This window comes from Ahaetulla prasina, chromosome 7 (genome assembly GCF_028640845.1).
Source record: "Ahaetulla prasina isolate Xishuangbanna chromosome 7, ASM2864084v1, whole genome shotgun sequence".
In the NCBI taxonomy this organism is placed as follows: Eukaryota; Metazoa; Chordata; class Lepidosauria; order Squamata; family Colubridae; genus Ahaetulla; species Ahaetulla prasina.
The window spans coordinates 52,004,854-52,031,666 of NC_080545.1; the positions used below are offsets into that span (position 1 = coordinate 52,004,854).

At 35.8% G+C, this 26,813-nt stretch overlaps 1 protein-coding gene across 4 annotated transcripts in view; it reads right to left on the reverse strand.

Annotated features, from left to right (window-relative positions):
- Positions 1 to 3,002: 3,002 nt before the first annotated feature.
- Positions 3,003 to 26,813, reverse strand: part of NAP1L1 (nucleosome assembly protein 1 like 1) — a 48,246-nt gene continuing 24,435 nt past the window's right edge. For 2 of the 4 annotated variants that reach the window (XM_058190105.1, XM_058190107.1), the window contains 11 exons: positions 16,197 to 16,338; positions 15,943 to 16,023; positions 15,151 to 15,276; positions 14,636 to 14,707; positions 13,319 to 13,458; positions 9,949 to 10,094; positions 7,185 to 7,204; positions 5,960 to 6,082; positions 4,251 to 4,283; positions 4,059 to 4,109; positions 3,003 to 3,702 (listed from right to left, as the gene is read on the reverse strand). In XM_058190105.1, the coding sequence (XP_058046088.1) occupies positions 3,667 to 3,702; positions 4,059 to 4,109; positions 4,251 to 4,283; positions 5,960 to 6,082; positions 7,185 to 7,204; positions 9,949 to 10,094; positions 13,319 to 13,458; positions 14,636 to 14,707; positions 15,151 to 15,276; positions 15,943 to 16,023; positions 16,197 to 16,338 (970 nt within the window). In that variant the 3' untranslated portion in view covers positions 3,003 to 3,666. Of the gene's footprint in view, positions 3,703 to 4,058; positions 4,110 to 4,250; positions 4,284 to 5,959; positions 6,083 to 7,184; positions 7,205 to 9,948; positions 10,095 to 13,318; positions 13,459 to 14,635; positions 14,708 to 15,150; positions 15,280 to 15,942; positions 16,024 to 16,196; positions 16,339 to 26,813 lie in introns of all 4 variants that reach the window. The other 2 variants (XM_058190104.1, XM_058190106.1) reach the window with 1 other exon arrangement.

Sequence of the window (26,813 nt, forward strand, 5' to 3'; positions counted from 1 at the left end):
GAAAACTCTATTTCCATTATGTGAGGAAATGGAAAACTGCTGATACTTCAGAGCAAGTATGCGCACAAAGTCTATGCCTGCAGTTTTATTTGTAAGATCATTAATAGTTTTGACTAATACACATGGAATAGTATTAATTTTACCACTTCTTCAACTCTACTGTATCATACATAGCATAGATAATTTGATATCTAGACACTGTAGCACATGTACGCCTCCTAGTGACAAGCTTAACTGTATGCACATTTCTGATTTCCTTAATGGGATGTACAGTCTCTTGAACTGCTTGCCACTATTCTTAGCAATTTTTCTTTGAAGTGACACATAACTATTTAAGAAAACTATCAATATTCTAGTCAATCTTAAATGGAACTTTAGGGTCATTTTTCTTCTTCATACTCCCACAAGGCAAAATTGATAGTAATTCAAGCCATTCAAATATGACATTTCAAGCTATTTAAAAATATTTGAAATATTGCATGATAACCAAGGAGCATAAACCTAACTGAAAAGTGATTTACTTTTTTCTTCAAGTAGGCCTGGAGTTATATCTCAGATCTGGCATCTTGGAACCACTTGCATACTATTGTATGCAAAGGTTTATTGTTTTGTATTTCAATCAATGCCTTTGGGAATGCAAGTTAACATGATTAATGCATGGTACAAAGTTAAACATGACATTTCTATGAATCTAAGTTTATGCATATTTTAAAAAATGAATACATAGGTACAAAATTTCTATCAGTACTCCATAATACTTTGGCAAAAATAACAGCTTCCAAGAATTATTACAGTTTCCAAAGTGTTCCCATTATTGCTGTCAGAATTTCTATTTACTACTCTCTTTGCAAAAATAGTCTGACTCAGAAATATTATTTGGGCCCCTTGAATGAATTGCTTAAAGTTCCTCAGATTTTGAGCAATATTTTAATTTGATCTGTGACAGCCATTCAAAGCCTTTCTTTCTCTTCTGTATTTCATAGATCATTTGAAGGCTGTTTCAGATCACTGCCTCACTGAAATATCCAATCTTTTTTCAGCTTCTCTTTGATCAACTAGATCAAAGATTGCCTAGATCTTCTGATGCAAATATAGCAGCTCCAAATGTTTTGTCAGATTCTGAGATTGTAATTGGGCAATGTTGTTATTACTTACATTGGTAACTGAGAGTGGAAAGCTTGAATTTACAGAAAAACACAAGATTGGTCACTCTTCTATTCCCTTGAATGTGCAATGATTTGATTATTCTGATTTCTGAACTGCTGAAGAGTTATCATACTTAGAAAACTTAAAGCTCCATTGTAGGGCACCTGCCTTTTAGCCCAAAGCACATTTCAACTATCACAAACACACAAAATTTTTCAAATTTATTGCCAAAGATAAAAAAAAGTTTGCTAATTTTTTTTTTATCCCGTACATGTCAGAATGCGAAGACATTTATTTCCTCAATAACCTTAATTGTTCCACAGTTGTATTAATGAAACATATCTCATCCTATGATCCCATTAGCTGAACCTGGATCATTTTTAAGGCTTATGGTTTCTATAATTTCTTTTACAAGCCATGCTAACAGTTTCTAAATGATTTCTATCAATGGTATTGCAATCAAAAGTACAAAATGGGATTTTAAAACTTCCAGAGCATTCACTAAAATGCCACATAACTGGATTATCAGTGCTTGGGTAGGATACCAATAACAGACCCAGATCCTAGGAAACGGAAAACAAAAAATCCCAAAAGGTACCAAAATCCCCGAGAAAGGCAAGTCATCATTACTAGGAACTACAGTATAGTGTTTTGATATGGAAACTCTAATTTACTGTATATTGTTTCAACAGTTACCTTGAAAATCATGTTTATATTTTTACAATATTACCATTGTTATTAAGACTTACTTTCATCAATAACAATCTCCCAACCAAATTATAAGTCAAATTTGGGCTATACAGATCGTCAGAGAAATAAAAACTAGGTTTTTTTTATCAGTTTGGATAGATTGTGAAATTGAGAGTGTGTTTTAATAACTAACCAGGTATTATTTTATAAGGAACGACTTACCTATCCATTGCTTCTCCAGAAACAAAGATCCTCTCCAAATCTGTTTACATTCAAGACAGCTATGCTGGGCAGCTAACTTTTCTGCAGCCAGGACCTTCATATGTATTTTATTATTTTTTAATGGAATGCTGTGAATTTCAGCAATATAAATCCTAGGTTCCTATAGATTCAAAGATATTGCTAGGAAACATAATCATTGTTTTTTTTTTCTGTAATTGAGTCATGCTATAGTACAGTACATCAATTTTTACAAATCATTCCAAATTCTGCCTTTCTTCAATTCTGTCATTTGAGTGCTGATTGTGGTTCAACTAAAGATTATTTCTTCTTATTTACGTCAAACAGCCAAGTACAGATTATTCTTTTTAGGAAGAAAATGGTTGTCATTTGTTTCACAAACAAGACAATGATGATTCATTTTGAAAAAGTAAAATTAGAAGATCTAAAAGAGAACAAATTATCTTAAGAAATCAAGTTGCTTCTAGGCATCACTCAAGAATTACGTTAATATGTTATGTTAAGGTGTTGCATTATTAGATTTTCCAGCTAACATGACAATATTGATTGGAAACTGCCAGCAGCAGTTTGACACACCTAGATATAATCAGAAAGCAGCTTTAAGGTTAGAGCTGTAAGGTAATTTATTGACCATTTTTTTAATAGCCTAAAGCAAAATATAGCTGCGAGCAGTTATGAGAATAGTTGAGGGAATTCTTCCCCCTTGTTGTGAGGCATAGGTGCCAAGTGACTGAATCAAGCTACAATATTGTCAAAAAACATTTATGCAAAATGCAAGGCCTGCTGAAATGAATTCATGCAGAAATACAGCATTTGACACATTGCAGTGTTTTGAATTTATATGTAAGGATTGCTTCCAACAGTAAATGTTTCCCACAACTTTTGTTGCTTATAAGATTTTAAAATTTATACACAAGTACAACTAGTTTCTGAAAATACTAGGTTTATTCACATCCCAGTGATAAACAACCTTAATATGATGTTTCTAGAGATTTTCTGTAGGTCACCATCACAAAATACAAAAACCTAGAGCATAAACAAGCAGACAATTATGAACATTCAATGTGGTCTTGATGGAAATTAACAGTTTATATGGAAGTTATGAAATTTGAAAATGTATGTCATTTCCTAATTAGTACAAGTCACTGCTATTTCTATGACAAATTAATGAAGGCACAGCCAGTGCAAGCAGACTTAAACCCATTTAAACTACTGGGCCAAAAATACTTTGGTTGGTTCTCTGGGAAAGGATCTTTTCTAAACAAATAGTGGTCTCCGTCAAGAGTTCTGATATCTTCACAGCTGCAGTCTAATAGCTACATGACAACAGACTTCACTAGAACCAAACTATATATAGCAATGAATTAACAATTCATGCTGTAGGATTTACTGCATTCTACATATTGGCAGAAAAGTACTATTAAAATGCTAGGTACAAGGAACCTACATTTTAAACTGGTTCTGTCAGTTTGTTTTAACAAAATGTTTACTTAATTCTACCAAGATACAAAACATAAGGCTGTAAGTAACTAATAGTTGTATTTAGGCTATTACAGTGCAGATAATCCTCAAGGCCACATACACACTGTTTCACTGCTGCTTGCATTCTGCTGGGTTTTGATCCTTCTGTTGAAGAAAGAAAAGGATACATCAGTGTTCAAACAGGTCTGCTAAGGAATTTACAGACAATAATTCTTAATGTAATAAACAATAGCACTTAGGCTTGTACATTGCTTCACAATGCTTTACAGCCCTCTCTAAGCAGTTTACAGAGTCAGTATATTGACCCTAGCAATCTGGGTCATTTTACCAACCTCGGAAGGATGGAAGGCTGAGTCAACCTTGAGCCATTCAAAAGCAAATTGCCTAACTGCAGATAGCCCACAGTCAGCAGAAGTAGCCTGCAATACTGCATTTTAACTATTGCGCCACCATGGCTCATTACTCAATATTACTCAGTAAGGTAGGAACTGATCACATACCTTTGGGTCATAATCTGGATCATTTTCTTCATCTGCTTCTTCCTCCCCTTCCTAAAATACATGTATACTATATAAGTATATTTGGCCACGTACAGCAAAATTAAAATTCCTCTCAGTTTCCTTTTTCTTTTACTTTAAGTTGCTAAAATCAATTTATTTATTAATGTTTATGAAATCCACAATAAAGCCTACCTCATCATCAGCTTCCTCACCTTCTTCATCATACTGGAATGTGAAAAAAGAAATGCATAAGCTCCAAGACGACCACAACATTTATATTCCAAAAAAGCTTCCAACTAATGCTGTTATCCCTCTGTAAGGGAGCAGCTAGCCTTAAAATCAAAGTTGAGAACTTACACACCTACTAATGATTGATGAGTTATAGTTTTCAGAATTCATTTCTAGTCACGCTAGTGGGCCTGCTGCAAGCTGAAACTGAACAACATCTAAAAGGCAGCAGGTTCCCTTGGTAGTCTTAAGTGAAGGCAGGACTTACTTCAAAGTAAATTCATATAGGATTGTTTTGTAGAGATATTTTCCTACCATGGTTTTTAAGTAGATTTAAAGCCTTGAAAATAAAAGGTTCAAATACACAATTCAAGTTAAAACCAATGAAATGTCTTATTTTCCACATAAGCAAGATTAGCATATCTGTCACTCAGAGGGATATTGTTATTCTGAGGAAATTTCTAATGGCTTTTAAAGTTTTTGAAGCAAAAGTGGCATCGTAACTGTTAAACAAAGCATAGCCCTCTTAAAACAGCATAATGTTCTCTAATAACTCTGTTTGTTTGCTCCAAATGTTTCGCCACTGTGATTCTTCAATTAGAATTACTGCTTTTTTATAGTAGAAGTCTGTCGACGGTTCTTTTTAATGGCTGGTTAAAGTTTATCTGTTGGTATCTGTCAAAGAACAATTTTAAATCCTCTCAGGAAAAGGCACTAGTCATTCAAAATCCATTTTTATATTGTCATATGGTGTACATCAGATTAAAACCTAAACATTTCACAAATGGAACAAACTTCTGCACTATGGTTTGCTTCACACGTAAGGCAAAATCAGCCAAGAGTTTGAATTCTGTCTTGTGAAGCTATGCTTCACAAAATGGCAATAATCATGCACCAGCAACAAGATATACAAGGCAAAAGCCTGGAGTTATCTACCTTATGGAGCTTAGATATGTCAATATCTTTCTGAAGCCTCCCTTAAAACTATTCCATTGTTAATTTTCAAGTGATCTATTTGGTTTCCATATTTATGATTAATGTTACCTAAGTACCTTTGATCCCCCCAGATCACTATTCAACTCTATAACAGAATACAAGTATCAGGAATGTTTGGTGTACCTCAAGGTGTGCCATATATTCAGTATTGAAGTGGGAAGCATATTTCATCCTGTTGCAAGGTGTAGTTTTGAATTATTGACTAAAATTAATTTAAATTTGGAGCTCTTTAGTTTCTATGGTTCTTCAAAATGGTTTCATATCCTCTTACTCTAATGGAGTAATTGCAATTTTAAAGTTTTGAGGCTTATCATCACAATACTCAACAGCATACTGAACTCAACAAAACTCAGAGGCAAAATAATGAATAGCTAACATTGATCTTTGTACGTATTTTTGCTTTAAAATTCAAATGCATATAGTTGCAATTTTGTCACTAAATTCTCCTACTATCAGCCCTTAATTTAATTTGTTTCTATTTGTTCTCTATGTTCTGTGTATCACTGTTCAGCTTGAAATGAAATAATATGGTGAGTATATATGTATGCATATTTATTTCAGTAAAGATGCATACATATATACTCACCATACTATTTCATTCACTCAGGCCAATCTAGCTTTAAATGAATTTAACATTATAATAATTTTGATATAACTATAATTAAAACACAACTTACATCGTCATCATCATCTTCAATGGCTTCTCCTGTAAAATACAATACTGATCGTGGAACTATGCGCTCCCGTAGAAAATGGCCAATTTCAAAATCAGCTGCAAGAATTGCTTCAGCATCATCATCCTGCATACGTAAATTAATAAATATAATGCCATTAGCTGCATTTACTAAATTAAACACACAATTTCATTCAACATCTTTAGTGTCAGCAGCATTTTCTATTACCCTTCTCAATCTTGTCAAATTTAAGATGTTCAATTGCAACTCCCAGAATTCCCCAACTGGAGTGGGAATTCTTGTCAAAGAATTCTGGGAATTTAAGTTCATACTTCTTAAAAGTTACAAAGGTTGAAAAATACTAGGTCTAGATACTTCACTGTATAATTAATTCTCTCCCCCCCCATCATTTATTGGCCTATAAAGAAATATTGAATTCTTAAGTTCACAAAATATTTATTATCAAAATTGATTCTGGATTCTCCTAGCAGTTAATTTGCAGTAGTCTAAAAAAGTGAATTAAAATTTGTATTAATAAATAACAATAAAACATTAGTCAAATCATTAGAAATGCTAATCTAACATGAAGTTTATAGCAAAAGAGAACTGCGAGTTTATAAGTTTTGTAAGTTTTCAAATTATATAGACTTTTATATCAAGTATATAAAAATGTTTAGAATGGATGAAAACCTTATATAAATGGAAGGAAAATTTCAGAGCATTAAAACGACCACAGAGAACACTTGGTTGTAGCTGATTTCAGTCAAGTCTACTTAGCAGAACTTCAGTTGATAAGATAAATACTTACTAAAAAAAACCCCAAACCCTGCAATATTGCATAAATTCATAGTTGATGACTTTATGATTGTATGGTTACAATGCTTTTTCCTTAAGTTATACTTTTACATTACCTTTTGGATTCTCTCACATATATATTTATAAGTTTTAACTCTTAAGTGGATAATATGATGTCTGCACTGGCTCCTTTCATGCATACAGTATGGGAAATGCTGTCTACATGTACTTACTTAAATGGCAAGTAATACATTTACTACCTGGATCCTTCACATGAACAATCGAATCTGTTTTTAGGAACTTGTGATCATTTAATATTGTTGTATTATTGGTGTATGTATGTATATGTATATATTAGCAAATGGATCATTTATTACAATGAAAAAATTTAAGTTATGTTTTCAGTCATAAAGAAAATCACTGTGAAACTTACCAAGTCTCCACTTTCAGGAACTGAAATGAAAAAAGATGTAACATTATATATTTAAGAAAGCTACATTATTTAACTGCAGCAACTACCTGAAGTATCCAACTTTTGTTTCCATGTAACAAGATAAAAGATGTCCCAAACCATTGTTCAAATACTATTATATAATATATAATGTAAGCTAATCAGCTAAAGAAAGACAAAACAGAGGCACTGATAATTGATGGGTATTAGAATACAGAGCAGTCTAAATGGGACTGCATTCCTATTTAAAAATCAAGTGCAGACAAAGAATCTTTAAGCTTTGCTCTGAAATGTCTCCATTTTATGGGAATATCACTTCCATGATATGTTGACTTTCAGTAAGTTTCTGTAAGCAGGTTCTTATGATCATCTGGAAAATCTTTAAATGGTTTGGAAAGAAATGCTTGAAATGCTTCCACCTTTTCAGCTATCCTTGAAGTTTTGTTCCATGTTTGCTTTCAAGATGGTTTAAGCACAAGTCAAAGGCTTCTCAAATATGACGCTGCAGGCTATGGGATACTTATTCTAGAAAGCCTTTCAAGTGTCAAAACCTACCACCAAAACATTCTTGATTTACGATACAGTATTTTTATTGTTTAACTGGATGCTACTTCAATAGTTCAGGTTTTTTTTTCATTTGTGACATTTTAATCTATGTTTCTTTTATATATAAATTGTGTGCACAATTATTAGGCAAGTGAGTATTTTGACTATATTTTTATGCATATTTTCCACTTCCAAGCTGTAAAAATCTCAATGCTTAGTAGATATAAGCATACCAGGTAATGTGTATTTGTGTAATAAGGGAAGGTGTGGCCTAAGGAAATAAACACCTTATATCAATATGTGCATAATTATTAGGCAGCTTCTTTTACTCAGGCAAAATGGGCCAAAACAAGAGATTTAACTGACTCTGAAGTCAAAAATTGTAAAAAACCTTTCAGAGGAATGCAACACTCTTGAAATTGCTAAGATATTGGGGCGTGATCACAGAATCATCAAATGTTTTGTTGCAAATAGTCAACAGAGTAGCAAGAAACATATTGAGGGGAAAAAAACCTGCACATTAACTGCCAAAGATTTGAGAAGAATCAAACATGAAGCTACCAGGAACCCATTATCCTCCAGTGTTGTCATATTCCAGAACTGCAACGTACCTGGAGTGCCCAGAAGTACAAAGTGTTCAGTATTCAGAGACATGGCCATGGTAAAGAAGGCTGAAACCCGACCACCACTTAAGTTGAAATGGCAAGATTGGACCAAGAAATATCTGAAGACAGATTTTTCAAAGGTTTTATGGACTGATGAGAGTGACTCTTGACGGACCAGATGGATGGGCCATGGCTGGATCAGTAACAGGCACAGAGCTCCACTTCGACTTAGATACCAGCAAGGTGGAGGTGGGGTACTGGTATGGTCTGGTATTATTAAAGATGAGCTAACCTTTTTCGGGTTGAAGGTGGACTCAAAATCAACTCCCAAACCTACTGCCAGTTTTTAGAAGCCACTTCCTTCAAGCACTGGTACAGGAAAAAGTCTGCATCTCTCAAGAAGACCATGATTTTTATGCAGGAAAATGCTCTATCGCATGCATCAAAATATTCCACCATGTGGCTTGCCACTAAAGGCCTTAAAGATGAAAGAATAATGACATCGTCTTCTTCCTCATCTGACCTAAACCCTATTGAGAACCTGTGGGCCCTTCTTAAATGGGAGATTTACAGTAAAGGAAAACACTTCACCTCTGAACAATGTCTTGAAGGCTGTGGTTGCTGCTGTACAAAAAGTTGATCGTCAACAGATCAAGAAACTGACAGATTCCATGAATGGAAGGCTTATGAAATGTAAAATTTGCTACTACTGGTTCTGTGGCCATGGTTTGGTGGGGTGGGGTGGGGGGGTAATGTGACTGGGTGGGCATGGCCAACTTTTTTTTTTTTAGTTTTAAAAGCATTTTTTCCATAACCTCTTTGGCTGAAGAGGTTGTAGAAAAAATGCTTTTAAAAGCTTCTGATGATCAGGCAACTCAGTTGGGATCGCTAGAGGAGCCTTTTAAAAGCATTTTTTCTACAACCTCTTCAGCCGAAGAGGTTGTAGAAAAAATGCTTTTAAAGTGTTGACGATCCCAGCTGAGTTGCCTGATTGCCAGAACCCTTTAAAAGCATTTTTTTAAGAGCCTCTTCCGCTGAAGAGGTTGTTAAAAAAATGCTTTTAAGGTGTTCTGACAATCCCAGCTGAGTTGTGGGGGGCAGGGATTTTGCTACCAGTTCTCCAAACCACCCACCGCCATCGCTGCTGGATTGGGCAATCCGGTCCAAACCGGGAGCATTTCACCCCTGCTTATGACTGTTATTGAAAAGAAGGGTGGCTATGTTGGTCACTGATTTTTGTTTGTTTGTTTGAAATGTCTGAAATGTTTATTTGTACATTTTGAGTTATTTATTATTCTCACTTTAACAGATGCAAATAAATGAATGAGATGGGCAAATTTTCATTTTTCATTTAGTTGCATAGTATTTCTGTACACTAAATAGTTACCCAATAATTGTGCACACATAGATAGTCTCCTAAGAAAGCCAAAACCTCACCTTTGCTTTCTCAAATATTCAGGTTTGAGGTTATTAACATTTTGGATTGACCGAGAACACTGTCGTTGTTCAATAATGAAATTAATCCTCCAAAATATAACTTGCCTAATAATTGTTCAAAGTAAATAAATTTATAATGTAAATAAAGTTAAGTTTACCCTCTGGAGGACTAAAAAAGTTGAAGAAGGAATCGTTGGAAACTGTTTTTGTCACTGTTCTAACTGTTCCACGGCCCTTGTGCTTTTGTTTCTTCTTAATAGTTTTCAAAGTAACATTCTTCCCCTTTTTCCAGTCTATTTGGCACCTATGGGAAAACTGTTATGAAATCAAGCACATACCTACATGTTCATTTTAACTATTATATTACTGGCACATAGTATCACACAACCAAACTGGATCCTGAATACATGAGCAATTCAACTGTATGAACGACAAAGATAATTTAGATTTCTCAGAACGTAATTCTTTAATACTAAGGAATGAATAATACTGTACATATTACTTTTTCTGACCACAACATAAATAGGTTTTCTGACAAGGTTCCAGAAAAACCTCTTCTGCATGAAAAAATCTCTGAAGCCATTGTCCATAGTATGTCTCCATAGACATACTAGGCTGTAGGTTTCCAGACGCTGCCATTTTGTCCCTCTGAAAATTTTACATACATACTAAACCAGAGATGGCTAACCTTTTTTTCCTTGGGTGCCAAAAGCATGCCCGTGGGTGCCCATACCCATAATGCAATACCCCTCCCGCACGTCCTCCTGTGTATGCAACACCCCCCCCCCTTTTGGCTTCACATCCCAAAACAGCACTGGGGACGGGAAAGCATCGCCTCCCAAAACGGCTGGGAGGGGGGGAAAGCCTCGCCTCCCAAACGGCGCTAGGAGGGGAATCTCCGGAGATCTGTAAAGGCACAGGCAGCAGAAAGTGAGAAAGGTAGCTCCCCCACGCATGCGCGTGTGTCTCCCACCTGCAGGGAAAATCAGCTGGTCAGCGGGAAGCGCATGCGCATGTACAGTGGAGCTAAGCTGGGCGACAGCTCGCGTGCCCGCAGAGAGGGCTCCGTGTGCCATAGGTTCGCCATCACTGTACTAAACAATTTAGAATTCTGCAATGTATTCAATCTACCATAAAATTAAGATGAAAGCACAGATAACAGTTCCTCTATACATTTTCCACTTATTACTGCAAAATGAAAAATTCACCATCCCAGTCCAAAACAAATATTTGAATTCCAATGAAACTATGGCAAGTGGTGCTGGAAAATTCATCATCTAAGACAATTTACATGGTTGCCTTAGATATATTGCGCTGAACTCTATCCACCGACCCACAATGCAGCACAATGAAATATAAACACTTTAGCCTAGCATACCTAGAAAGCTAGGTTAGGAAAGGTTAGCCTAGGCACTCATCAGGGAATAAACAATCATGATCATGAAGTCAGAACAGATCCTATGAGCAAACATCTCCCATTATTATTATAAATTTCAGCTAATTCAAGTGCTAGGGAAAAAAATAAAGCAAAATGTTCTAAATTCACAGTAACCTGAAAGGATGTTTCATAATCTGGGCATGTGAATTGCATTAATTATGTAAGAATTCAGTGTGCAAGGTTAAAACGCAGAAAATGTAAGCGTCCTATTTGTTAACATCATTATTTCCAACACTAGGAGTGCTAGGCACAGAACGTGTTTATTTTCTTTACAGCAAAAAGCTGACATCTGTACATTTATTTTATAACATTAAAATATATCCATGCATACTTTTGGATGGTTGTCATATAAGAATTTCACTTCATTCTAAACAACTATGATATCTACTTTTAATGGTTGAAATCTTCTGGTCTTAGAAACTTTAGTTATAAATCCATTTGTTGATGTAGGTATTATTTGCTTGCCTCAAATTTATCCTTTATGAAGCAATGCCTGCTTCAATTTCAGATGATTCTGGTGCTCTTTTAGCAGACATCCTTTTATAGCTGCTTACAGCTTTGCATTTGGTACTCTGGCTTATCTTGTTGTCAGCTGTATTTGTTTAGTGTGCTGGTTCCTCTTTTTGCTTGGTGTTTTCCAGCTCCTTGTTCTAAACCTTGTGTTTCTATGGGTAGTCCTTGACTTACAACTGTAACTGAGTCCAAAACTAAGATGGTAAGTTATTCCAGTGGTTAAACGGATCATCATATCATCATGACAGATTTTACCTTTTGGGGAGGTGCATGTTCTTAAGCAAATGACATGGTCATTAAAAATATTGTGGTAATTAAGTTAATGTTATGAGCATTAAGTACACACAATGGGCATTTTTCCTGGAAATTAGAGGTTAACTCGTTTCTGGCAAAAACCGTAAATTGTGATCAACAGTCATTAAGCAACCGGTTGTAAAGTGAGGACAACTTGTATATAAAATTGCAACCTTTGATCTTTGAGTTTAGCTTATACCCTTTGAATAGTCACATGGTTTCTGGCTAAGATAACAGTTAATGGGTGATCAATAGAAACAATGGTAAATTAATTTCTACTTCATACATTTTAGTTTTTCTTCTCTTGTCCTCATCACCCATGCAAAGCAGAGAGATAGGGAAAGAAGGTAATGCAAGAGAGTAAGCAAGCACACAGTGGGCAATACACTGAGTTGGTTGTGCAGTGAGCTTCTGGCTGGCAGCACATTGTTTTCATTGTGTATTCCCTATTATGTGTCTGCTTACTTTTTTGTAATTCCTTCTTCTCTAATCGTCTGCAAAGATGAGGGGGAAGGAAAACAGTAAGTCAGACACAGTACAATGTGTACTGAATGTAATGGCAATTACATGACTGAGAAATAGCACAAACGTACCTTTAAACCAGTGGTCACCAACCAGTGGTCCATGGACCACTGGTGGTCCGCGAGAAAATTTTGGTGGTCCGCAGAAAAATTATTTGCATTTTTTATATTGCACTAAATACTATTTATCTTTTTTAAAAAATCATATTAGTGGTCCTTGGGATTTAAAATTATGAATTTAGTGGTCCCTGAGGTCCGAAAGGTTGGTAACTCCTGCTTTAAACGATTACTGAATGAGGCAACTGGTAAACAGGAACTACCTGTATATAATTAATTTACAATAGTCCTTGACTTGACAGCAATTGGGTTTTAAGTTTTAAGCTAGGTGGTCATAAAATATAATGTCACCATACTATGTCAGTGAAGGCAGTTCTGGCAGGCCTGGCTGCCATCATTAAGTGAAGACCACAACTTCCTAGTGGCTTCCCCACTGACTCTGTGGAAACCCAGCAGGGAATGTTGGAAATCACAATCACATAACCTTAGCTCAATGTCATTAACAGCACTAAGGCACTAAGAACCCAGATCACAATCAAGTGACTACAGACACTGCAATGACTGGAACTACAAGAACCTGTTCAGCCCGATTACAATTTTGAAGTCATTGAATGAATGACTCAAGGACTACCTGTATTTATTTAAACACTTTATGAGGCCATATATCTTAGTTCTTGACCATTTATTATACAAAGTTACACTTACCCTGTGCAACCCATAATTTCTGGTCCATCGAAGGAGAAAGGATCAGAATCATCGGGTTCTGACCTCATTCTGTATGTTTTTGTTACTACTTCATTTGTGAAAAATTCATTAGGTTCAAAGTGGAATTCTAAAGTAAAAGTCTTTGAAAAAGTACAAGTCAGAATAAGTATACATAATTATAATCTGAACCATAAAGCAAAACTCCATTACATTCTCTATTAATTTTATTCTTTTATTTAAGGAATCAATAATTCTGCTTTTGAAGTTATCAGTTCTTAATGCTGTTGAACTGTAATTTCAATCAATCCAAGCAAATATAACAAAGAGCCATAAATTAAGGGAGGTTGGCAACTTTTATACTAGTTTGTACAATACTCTGCACTTCTTCAAGAAACACAAAGTTCACCTTCCTCTCCATTTCCCCAAACTCCACAACAGGCTGACAATTATATCTGAATATGAATTCTGTATCTATTAAAGAACTAGCTCTCCTCTGTGTTACCTCAAAAGAAATACTAGTATTTTATTTGCCATTAATTTCTTCCTTTTAGAGCACTTGCTCTGAAGAATTCCCTATGGTATAACTTCAATAGAACTCTCACCAAAATAAATTAACTGTATATGCGTAACTAGGCAGTGAACTTTTAAATAAATTCTTTAAAAATTTTCCTTTTCAGGCATCTTTATGGTCTGAAGATTAAAAAGTTTCAGTAATTTGGGAACCTTGGTTAAAAACAGTCTTTTGCTTTAAACTGATATAATGATAATCATAATTAATGGGCTGGTCATTAGAGACAGCCATTTCTGATTACTTAACATTTTAATTTAGGTGTTAGTCCAAAAGAAGTTTTTACTGTTATGAATTATCAAATTGTTACACATATCTTCAGTGTTTAATTTTGTTATGAAGTCACACAGGTCACGTACGATCTACTATATTATTACTCAAGAAACACACATTCTCTTTAACAGCACCTGCCCTCTGAAATGAGTCCCCCCTCCCCAGATGCAAATGGTCCCAGCTTGCTAGTGCTTTGGAGGGCTGTAAAGACCTGGCTCTTCACCCACATCTTGCAGGGAAGGATTAATGTGTTCTCCTAGATGGTGTGGTATGTTTCTCTTTCATTCCTGTATGGTTCTTTTCATTCTTCCCATTTTTTCTTCTCTCTCTTATATCTGAATTTTTTTCTTATTTTTAATATTTTTACTTAGGAGCCATCCAGAGTCACTGGGAGTCAATTAAGCATACAAATTTAATAATAATCTACATAGAAGAATATTTTAGCTGCCTTATTATTTTTAACAATACATGCTTACCATGGGTTCTCCAGCTTCTGAAAACTTCACTTTAATATCTTTTAAATGCTTAAGGATAGGTTCATCATGTTCCTACACATGTAAAGTAAAACTGCAATACATTAGGCAATGCTTTTTACACTTTTAATGCAATTACAAAGTAGGAAATAACATGATAATACAAAAGAGGAAAATCAAGAGCAGCAGATTACATTTAACATCAAACAATTTTATTGTTAGTTTCATAGGTGGTACTGGTACTAATATATATTTACCATGGAAGTATTTATTTCCATAGAACATCAAAAAGACATCAAAAATAAGGAATTCATCATATACTTAGTACTATATTTCTACCAAATATAAGACTTGCAATCTGAAGAATCCCAAGATTACTGATGGAACATTATACAAAATAAAACTACAGCCAAGAAGAAATATTTTAATGATGTCTGTGCTACCTAGTTCTGAATAAGATGTTCTAAGAGGTTTAGTTTATCACCAACATTTCAAATAATAAAAGTTTATTCCCTTACCTGAACCATATCACTGAGTAAATCAACATTCTTGAATACTGTCAGCCAAAATTCAGGAATTCCTTTAGGATCATCTTTTTCTTGATCTTTTTTCTCCTCTTCAAGCTTGGCCTTCTCTTTCATTTCCTCCTTGTTAAAATTAATAAGTTAATCTTTCTAATATTTGAGTGCTAGATACTTATCAAAGTTAGTGGTATACAACCAGCTACAAAAATTGGGTGAACATTAATTATTTTACTTATTTAAAATATTTGTATACAGTTTCCCATTAAGAAAAAACTCAAACCAGTTTACAAAGTATAATTTACATACCAGAAAATGAACTACAATGTCCTTACTTTTAGGCTACATGTTCTACTGCTGTTGAGAGAATCAGAAATTTTCCATCGCAAAAGCCAAAATGAAAAAAACTCAAGACTCCAGATTCCCCTTTTTGCAGTAACCTTCTTAATTCTTATCTTTATATTTATGAAGACAATAAAAAAAAAAACAGGAGGTCCCTAAAGACCATGCCTAACCCACTGAATGCAAAACTAAATTTGCCACCATATGTAATTTTCAATTGGTTTTAATCTAATCTAATTTACTTCTCTCCTGTTAGTTTCAGTGGGACGGAATTTGAACAAGGAAATGAACAATATCAAAAGAAACAAAAACCCATTCTTTCATCCCTTATGCATCCCTTCATAACGCAAACACAAAAAGGCTTTAGACTACCTTCCTATTGGCAATCCCATGAAATAAGGCAGGACTGTCCTTTAAGTCTACTTCCAATAACATACAGGTACTCACTGAAATTTCTTCTTCCGCGTCTGTTTTCCACTCACATTCTTCTTCAGTAGGTTCATAAACAGCATTGATTATTTCACTTCTCTGGAAGATCAAACCATCGTTCTTTCAGATTACCATGTTAATATGACCCAATACCTTTTATAAGGTAGTAAATCAAAATTCTTTTTGGAAATAAAAACTAGAAAATTAGAAAATCTACATGAATTTCAGGCACTCCCACTTTTAACATTATGTAGTAAAAGCACACAGATTACCTTGTCAAATAAGGGCTGATAAAGGGTAGCATATTTTCTTTCCAGTTCATGAACTTCTTCATAAAACTTTGCTTCTATCTGTGCACATTTAACTTGAAGATTCTTGAGTGCATTTACTCGTCTCTTAACTACTTTAGGCAAGCTGTGGGGAATGGAAGTGTATTATATGATTGCACTAACAATAATTCATTTAAAAATAAAAAATGTCAATAAATAAGTTGGTTGAAAAATATAATTTCTAGCACATGCAAAACTAGAACTATTGACATTATACAAAAATATTATAGTGATATATCATTCCTTAGCACAATTTCAGAAAAAAAGTTAGAAACAGCTTTATTTTATGCATTATAGGACTTGAAAATTAAGATTAAGCAGTTATCTATTATCTTTACATAGTTGTATTAAATACAGCTTAACCTTACTATTCTATTAACACATTATTGCTTTGTCTCACTTATTATTTCACTGTATAGAGTAGATTTGAAACAAAGTGACAAATTCAGAAGTTTTATCTCTAGAAAAAAATTGCCAAGATTCCTTCTCTTAAAATCCACAAACAGGAAAACTTAGGTAGTAATGGTTTGTAGTGGATAATATTTTAAAATACAATTCCCTCTTTAAAAAATCGTGAGTTCAAATAGCAATGTAACATAGAGACACATTAGGAAAAACTGGAAGTGAGAATATGTTTTGCTCTTAAGAGTATTTAAAAGAGGAAAGAGTAGTGTTCCTCTACAGATAGTCCTCCACCTACAACTGTTCATTTAGTGATAATTTGAAGTTACAACTACACTGAAAAAAGCAACTGATGACTGATTTTCAGAGTTATGACCCTTGCAGCATCCCCACAGCCCTGTGATTAAAGTTTGGATGCTTGGCATATATTTATGACAGTTGCATTGTCTCAGGATCTCCTTTTCTGACCTTCTGACAAGCAAAGTCAAAGTGGAAGCCACATTCACTTAACAATTGCAATGATTCACTTAACCACAGGGGCAAGAAGATTTGTTAAGGTTATGAAATAGAGCAAAACTCACTTAATTGTCTTGCTTAGCAATGGAAATTTTGGGCTCAATTGTGGTCATCTCAGTAGTCTGTATGATGGTCATGGAGCAATCCTAAACATGTAAACTGGTAACAAAACTTGGTTCATGGATCCATGCTCCTGTACTCAATAACTAATGCAAGAAGCAAACTAATAAGCACTGATTTTTGAGTCACTGATCAAAATTCCTTTCTGTAACTATTTATTTATTTATATTTCATATTTCTCAATTTTTTTAAAGAACTTTTGTCCCAAATCCATAGTAATAGCACTTGTGTTCATTGCTGTGGAATTCATATAATATTTTTCCCTTAGTTATCTACAATATATTATTTATGGTTTGGGGCTCTGTAGAACTATTTTTCACCAGTGATTTGTAATCCCAAAAGGGAGGGGCATGTATGCCAGTGGGTGTGTCACAAAATGATTTAAGTAGAAAAAAAATGAGTTTTTCAAATTTGTTTTCGTATTTATTATATAACATATAATTTGTTTATTCTTATCAAATATATATTAATACAAATATTAAATATATTTATGTTAGTAAAACATAAACTGTAAAATTTAAAATTATTTCTTAACAAATGAAACAATTTAATTTCTCTAATATTGTTTATATTGGAATATTGGAATATTGTATTATTATAATATTATTATATTATTATTTTATTATATTATATTGGAATATTATATTGGAATATTGGAACATTGGAATATTGGAATGCTAAAGTAGGAAGCCAAAAGATAACCGGAATAACAGGCAAGTATGGCCTTGGAGTACAAAATGAAGCAGGGCACAGGCTGATAGAATTCTGTCAAGATAATACGATGGTCATAGCAAACACTCTTTTCCAACAACCTAAGAGACGACTCTACACATGGACATCACCAGACTATCAACACAGAAATCAGATTGACTATGTGCTTTGCAGCCAAAGATGGAGAAGCTCTATACAGTCAGTAAAAACAAGATCAGGAGCTGACTGTGGCTCAGATCATGAGCTTCTTCTTGCAAAATTTAGGCTTAAACTAAAGAAAGTAGGGAAAAGCACCAGGCCACTCAGGTATGAACTAAATCATATCCCTGATGAATATACAGTAGAGGTGACAAATAGATTTAAAGAATTAGATCTGATAGACAGAGTGCCTGATGAACTATGGACGGAGGTTCGCAACATTGTACAAGAGGTAGCAACTAAAATCATTCCAATGGTTTTGCAAATGCAAGAAAGCAAAATGGCTGTCTGAGGAAGCTCTGCAAATAGCTGAGGAAAGAAGGAAGGAAGGTAAGGAGAAAGAGAAAGATACACCCAGTTGAATGCAGAATTCCAGAGAATAGCTAGAAGAGATAAGAATGCATTCTTAAATGAACAGTGCAAAGAAATAGAAGAAAACAATAGAATAGGGAGGACCAGAGATCTATTCAAGAAAATTGGAGATATGAAGGGAACGTTTCATGCAAAGATGGGCATGATAAAGGACCAAAATGGCAGGGACCTAACAGAGGCAGAAGAGATTAAGAAGAGGTGGCAAAATTACACAGAAGTACTATACAAGAATGAGCTTAACATCCCTGATAACCACGATGGGGTGGTCACTAACCTTGAGCCAGACATCCTAGAATGTGAAGTCAAATGGGCCTTAGGAAATCTGAGCAACAACAAAGCCAGTGGAGGAGACAGTATTCCAGCTGAGCTATTCAAAATCTTAAAAGATTAAAAGCAGTAAAAGTGCTACACCCAATTTGCCAGCAAATTTGGAAAACTCAACAGTGGCCACAGGATTGGAAAAGGTCAGTTTACATTCCAATTCCAAAGAAAGGCAATGCCAAAGAATGTTCAAACGATCGCACCATTGCACTCATTTCACATGCTAGTAAGGTTATGCTTAAAATCCTACAAGCTAGGCTCCAGCAGTATGTGGATAGAGAACTACCAGAAGTACAGGCAGGATTTCGGAGAGGCAGAGGAATTAGAGATCAAATTGCCAACATATGCTGGATCATAGAGAAAGCTACGGAGTTCCAGAAAAACATCTACTTCTGCTTCATTGACTATGCTAAAGCCTTTGATTGTGTGGATCACAACAAATTGTGGCAAGTTCTTAAAGAGATGGGAGTACCAGACCATCTTATTTGTCTCTTGAGAAACCTGTATGCGGGTCAAGAAGCCACAGTGAGAACTGGACACGGAACCACTGATTGGTTCAAAATTAGGAAAGGAGTCCAGCAAGGCTGTATACTATCACCCTGCCTATTTAATTTATAAGCAGAACACATCATGAGAAAGGCGGGGCTAGATGAATCAAAAATTGGAATTAAGATTGCCAGAAGATATCAACAACCTCAGATATGCAGATGATACCACTCTAATGGCAGAAAGCGAAGACGAACTAAAGAGCCTCTTGATGCGGGTTAAGGAGGAGAGTGCAAGAGTTGGCTTGAAACTCAACATTAAGAAAACTAAAATCATGGCATCCGGCCCTCTCAATTCCTTGCAGATAGATGGTGAAGAAATGGAAGTAGTGACAGATTTTATTTTCCTGGGCTCCAAGATCACCGCAGGTGGGGACTGCAGCCAAGAAATTAAAAGACGCTTGCTCCTGGGGAGGAAAGCTATTGCCAATCTAGACAGCGTACTAAGAAGCAGAGACATTTATTTATTTATTTATTTATTTATTTAAATTTTTATACCACCCTTCTCCCGAAGGACTTAGGGCGGTGTACAGCCAAAAATAAAAACAGCAAGTATACAAAGTTAAAATATCAATTTAAAATACCTATTCCATAATGGCCGAATTAAAACCGTCAGATTGACCTAACCTAAAATACCCCATATAAAATTACAAAGGGTTAAAACTTTAAAATTTAGAATTTAAAAAATCAGTCCAATCCCGCTTGAATAAATAAATGAGTTTTTAATTCCCGGCGAAAGGTCCGAAGGTCAGATATTTGGCGTAAACTGGGGGGAAGGTCGTTCCAGAGCGTAGGTGCTCCAACAGAGAAGGCCCTCCCCCAGCCGGCATTGCTTGGCGGACGGCACCCTGAGGAGACCCTCTCTTTGAGAGCGTACGGGTCGATGGGAGGCATAAGGTACCAGCAGGCGGTCCCGTAAGTACCCAGGCCCTAAGCCATGGAGCGCTTTAAAAGTGGTAACCAAAACCTTGAAGCGCACCCGAAAGACCACAGGTAGCCAGTGCAAACTGCGCAGGAGCGGTGTCACCCGGGAGCAAAGAGGAGCTCCCTCGATCACCCGCGCAGCTGCATTCTGGACTAACTGGAGTCTCCGAGTGCACTTCAGGGGTAGCCCCATGTAGAGAGCATTGCAATAATCCAGGCGGGAAGTGACGAGAGCATGAGTGACCGTGCATAAGGCATCCCGGTCCAGAAAGGGACGCAACTGGCGGACCAGGCGAACCTGGTAAAAGGCTCTCCTGGAGACGGCCGCCAAATGATCTTCAAACGACAGCCGTCCATCCAGGAGAACACCCAAGTTGCGTACCCTCTCTGTTGGGGCCAGTGACTCGCCCCCAACAGACAGCTGCGGTTGCAGCTGACTGTACCGGGGTGCCGGCATCCACAGCCACTCTGTCTTGGATGGATTGAGTCTGAGTCTGTTTCTCCCCATCCAGACCCGTACGGCCTCCAGGCAACGAGACAGCAGTTCAACAGCTTTGTTGAGGTGGCCCGGGGTGGAAAAGTACAGCTGAGTGTCATCAGCATACAGTTGATAACTCACCCCGAAGCCACTGATGACCTCACACAACGGCTTGAACAGGAGAGGCGAGAGAATCGACCCCTGAGGCACCCCACAAGTAAGGCGCCTCGCGGTCGATCTCTGCCCCCCTGTCAACACCGTCTGCGTCCGGTCAGAGAGATAGGAGGAGAACCACCGATAAACGGTGCCTCCCACTCCCAATCTCTCCAACCGGCGCAGCAGGATACCATAGTCGATGGTATCAAAAGCCGATGAAAGATCCAACAGGACCAGGGCAGAGGAACAACCCCTATCCCTGGCCCTCCAGAGGTCATCCACCAACGCGACCAAAGCTGTCTCCGTGCTGTACCCGGACCGGAAGCCGGACTGGAACGGGTCTAGATAGACAGTTTCCTCCAGGTGCCGGGGGAGCTGCCATGCAACCACACTCTCTACAACCTTCGCCACAAAGCGAAGGTTGGAGACTGGACGGTAATTACCCAATGAGGGTGGAAACATAGGAACGTTTCGCAACCCTCATTGCCACTAGGTAGGCCTTCGAAAAAGACCTAACTAGTGTCCGATCAGCCTCGGAACGGCTGGACCTCCAGGTACTCTCTAGGCGTCTTCTCCGGCGTTTCATCTCTCTCAGCTCCTCAGAGAACCAAGGAGCCAATTGAGATCTACGCCGGGTCAGAGGCCGCCAACAACACCCTCCAACAAAAGTGCGTATAGTCAAGGCTATGGTTTTCCCAGTTGCAATGTATGGCTGTGAAGGTTGGACCATAAGAAAGGCTGAGCGCCTTTTAAGACACCCCCCCCTTTCCCTTGTATCCTGCATTATTTTTAATTTTATTCTTGGTTTTTTCCCCATCCATACAAATTTACTAATCCCCTTTTGCCATTCCTGTAATTTAATATCATTCTTAAGCACCGGTATCATTTGAAACAAAAATAAAAACCTGGGCAAAACATTCATTTTTATAGCCGCTATTCTTCCCAGCAAAGATAGTTGTAACTTCTTCCAACTCTCCATTTCTTTCCATACCTTCTGCCACAATACCTCATAATTATTTTTGTATAATTTAACATTTGAAGCTGTAATATATATTCCTAAATATTTAACCTTTTTAACAATTTCAAAACTTGTAGTTCTTTCTAACTCTTCTTTTTGTTGTATATTCATATTTTTAGTTATCATCTTTGTCTTTTGCTGATTCACCTTAAATCCAGATACTTTGCCATACTGACCAATTATATCTTTTAAACCAGTTATTGAGTATATTGGTTGAGATACAGTAACAACCAGGTCATCTGCAAAAGCTCTTAATCTGTAATCTTGATGTTTAACTCTAATTCCCTTTATTCGATCGGAACCACGTATTTTATTCAAAAGAATTTCTAAAGTTAAAATAAAAAGTAATGGGGACAAGGGACATCCCTGTCTCGTCCCTTTCCCAATTTTAAAAGTTTCTGTTAACCCACCATTTACTATTATTTGTGCTGTTTGCTTCTGATATATTGCTTTAATTGCATGGATAAAATAATCCCCAAATTGCATTTTTTCTATTACTTTAAACAAAAACTGCCAATCCAATCTATCAAAAGCTTTTTCAGCATCCAAAAAAAGGAATGCCGCTGATACTTGGTTGTTTCGTTCCAAATATTCAAGTAAATTTACGATTTGCCTCACATTATATCTCATCTGCCTATCCTTAATAAATCCTGACTGATCATTATGAATTATTTGATTCATCACTGGCATTAATCTATTAGCAAGTATCTTGGTAAATATCTTGTAATCAGTATTTAGAAGTGATATAGGCCTATAATTCTCTGCTTTAATACCATCTCGATCTTCCTTCGGTATTAACGAAATAAAGGCTGTCCTCCATGAAGGGGGAACATCTCCTCCCATTTGAATTTTATTAAATAACTCTTTAAGTGGTTCAACCATCTCATTTTGTAAATTTTTATAATAAACAGCTGTTAAACCATCTGTACCTGGTGCTTTACCGATTTTAAGTTGTTTAATTGCTAACAAAATTTCCTCTGAAGTAATTAATTGATTCAGTTCTTCTCTTTGGTTTTCTGTAAGCTCACAAATATTTTGTTGTTGTAAATATCTTTCTATCTCTGTATCATCAATCATATCCCTAGAATATAACTTACTATAATACTCTAAAAATGCTTTTTTAATCAAGTTCTTTTGATAAACTTCTTTACCCCTATATTCTATTTTATCAATCGTTCGTGATTTCTGTTTTTTCCTTATTAAATAGGCAAGCCATCTTCCTGGCTTATTGGCATTATTAAACGTATTATGTTTTACATATTGTAAATTAATTGCTACTTGATCTGCCATCAACATATTAAACTGACCTCTTAATATATTTATTGATTCTTTTATTTTACTATTTCCTGGGCTATTTATCAATAATTGTTCTTTCTTTTTAATTTCCTCTTCCAGTTCCTTTTTCTTTTTCTGCAATTTATTTTTGTATTTAATATTCATTTCTATAAGATTTCCTCTCATATAAGCCTTGCTGGCGTCCCAAATCATCTCTATAGATGTCTCTTTTTTCATATTCATAATAAAAAATTCTTTCATTTGCTTTTTACATTCATTTACATTTTGTTCATATTTAAACAAATTCTCATTCAACCTCCATGATCTCCTAGCCTCCTTTTCCCAATCAAATTCAATCCAAACCGGACTATGATCAGATAGAGTTCTTGAACAAATCTTAGTCCTCTTCACTCTAGAATACAAATCATTAGTAATCAAAATAAAATCAATCCTCGAAAATGATTGGTGCCTGTCAGAAAAGAAGGTAAAATCCCTCTCTTCTGTATTATGTTCTCTCCAAATATCTCTTAATTCCAAGTCCTCCATCATTTCAAAAAAAGCCTTTGGTAATTTCGCCCGGCTTGATATCTTCCTTAAACTTTTTTTGTCTTTTTGAGTATCCAACACACCATTCCAATCACCCATTAATATATATGATTTATAATCCCAAAATACTATTCTTTTATGTAAAAACTTGAAAAAGTTTTCTTGTTGTTGATTCGGAGCATAAACTCCTATTAATAATGTCTTCTTTCCCTCCAACAAAAGTTCAATAGCAATGTATCTTCCTTGCTTATCCACCTCAATTAATTTTGCTGATATATCCTTCTTTATATATATAACTAAACCATTTTTTTTCTCCAAAGAGGAGGCAACAAAATGTACTCCCAGTTTTGAATTTATCAAATATTTCTGGTCTAAAGATCTAATATGTGTTTCTTGTAAACAGGTAATGTCATTTTTAAATTGTTTCATATAGTGAAATACTTTCCTTCTCTTCTGCGGTGAATTCAAACCATTAACATTCCAAGATAATAGTTTAATTGCCATTATCGGCCAAAGGAAACTTTTGGAACACTAGCCGCAGATCACATTTTGCTTTAGGCCTTGCTCCTCCCACTGTTTCCGTTGTAGTAGTTGCCAGTTGTTGTTGTGCCTTCATCTCTTGTTCATTGCGTTTAGCAGCAGCTCTTGTCAGCCTTTGTTCTTTTGAGTCTGAACCCGTCATAGGTATTTCCAACACTTGTAATAAATCTTCTTCCATCACAATCTGTTCTTGTACCTGCTTCACTTCTCTTTCCTTCACTTCAGTCTCCCTTCTTCTAGCTTCCAATGGAGGAGGACTTCCACCTTTTAATGCCTCAACATAAAATTCTCTTGCTTTTCCAACTGTATTGAGACGATGTACTTTCCCTGCATAATATACTATTATACCAGTTGGAATATCCCATCTATATTCAATCTGACGTTTTTTAAGTTCATTCACCAGGAAGGCAAATTCCTTCCTAGCCCTTAACATTTTTGGTGGAATTTCCTTTAATATTAAAATATCTTGACCAGCAATCTGAATCTTCTCCCCCTTATATGAGGCTTGCAAAATCTGATTTCTCACTGTTCTATTTGTAAAATAAATAACAACATCCCTTGGCAACTTTTTTTGCCTTGCTATCCAAGAGTTCACACGATATATTTTATCAATTTGATAAGCCACATCTGCTGGACGAGCTGCTAATATCTCAGCAAATACTTCAGAAAAAATTTCCCTTAAATTCTCTTCTTTATTCTCTTTCAGACCACGGATTCTTAGAGCAAATTCCATATTTCTATATTGTATCAAAACTATTTCATCATCTGTTTTTTCCATTTTACTTTGAAATTCAGCCATTTTATTTTCTAATTTTGAATTATGTTGCTTAATTTCTTCAACTTCCTCTTAAAATAAAATTACATTTGTTGCCAAACTTTGTACTGCAATTACAAATCCTTCCTTAACTTCTTTATTTCCCACTTGAATTTCTGATATCTGCTCTTTCATTTCAGACATCTCATCAGTTATTACTTTAAATTTTTCTTGCATAAAGTCTTTTAAATTCTCTTGTACCGCCTCTAAATTCAATGTTCTAGTCTCTGCTGTATGAGCTGGAGAGGCACCAGCTGATGAAATTCCAGAGCCCTTTGTTACAGTAGACTTTAATTGTTTGGCTGCCATCTTCTATAAAATTATTTATTTATTTCCAACTTAATATTCACTTTAAATCTTCTTAACCTCTGAGAAACACAGTCTTTTAAAGCAATATTTAAAAATCTCCCCTAGATTCTATCAGCAGGCAGCAAAGAGTTAAAGAGTTAAAGTAGCAAATAGCATGCAATTTACCAGCAGCAGACGGCTAAAAGTATCACTTTCGCTTTCCACTCGTTAACTTGTTAACAATTCGCCTCCATTTTCTTGCTGTTTTCAAGCTTGTTACAAAGTAACGGGGAATTGGCTTGGCTACTTGCATAAAGTTCTCCCACTTTCGTTCTGTCCGGTATAATCCTTTATTGTCCAAAATAAATCTCGGTGTTTGGTCGTGGTGATTGGTTCCGCCAAAGCAGAAAAATCCTCGGATCTGGAGCACTTCGGGTTGCTGGAGGGAACTTAACCCTTCAAACCCCTTTTTTCTCAGGGGCTTTAGGGAAATTCAACCTCTGCCCTCAGCTCACTATCTCTTCTCTCGAAGAGAGGGTTTTTCGAACTGCTGGGCAGCAGATTTAAGCTGTCCTAGCGATTCCACATAATCCAGAGGTTCGTGATCGTAAAGATCACCACCATCACCTACGGTGCCAAACAGGAAGTTGTATTATGAGGCAGTTGTCTTATCCTTAATTACTGATTGGATTAATTTAACTGAGGAAAGAGTTTTGAATATAGAAGGTTATGGTTTGTTATATGGGTGGCATGCCTATTTATTATATGATAAGAAAGTAGATAAAATATTTAAAAATAATATAATTAGAAATGCATTATTGAGGGTTTGGAGGAAATATCAATATAAATTAGATGGAAAGATTCCAATATGGGCAATCCCGAGACACATGATAGAAAATATAAATATATATCAAAAGATGGAGGTAGTTACCTATAAAGAACTTCTTTGTATGGAAAAGGGGGAATTACAATCAAAATCTAGAGAAAAGATGGGGGAAGAAGGGAAAAATTATACATGGTTCCAATATGGACAATTACAAGCTAGATGGAAATTAGATCAAAAAATAGGTGTTAAGCAATTGAGGATAATTTGTTAAAACAAATGAGAGATCAAGGCCAACAGCATATTAAGAGGTTGTATAATGTATTAGTAGAAATAGACTCAGAGACTGAATTGGTTAAGGATTGTATGATTAAGTGGGCACAAAATTTTCAGCAACCAATAATGTTGGAAACTTGGGAAAGAATTTGGGTGAGGAATGTTAAATTTACACAAGCGCAAAATATGAGAGAAAATTTTATAAGATGTTTTATAGATGGCATTTAGACCCCAAAA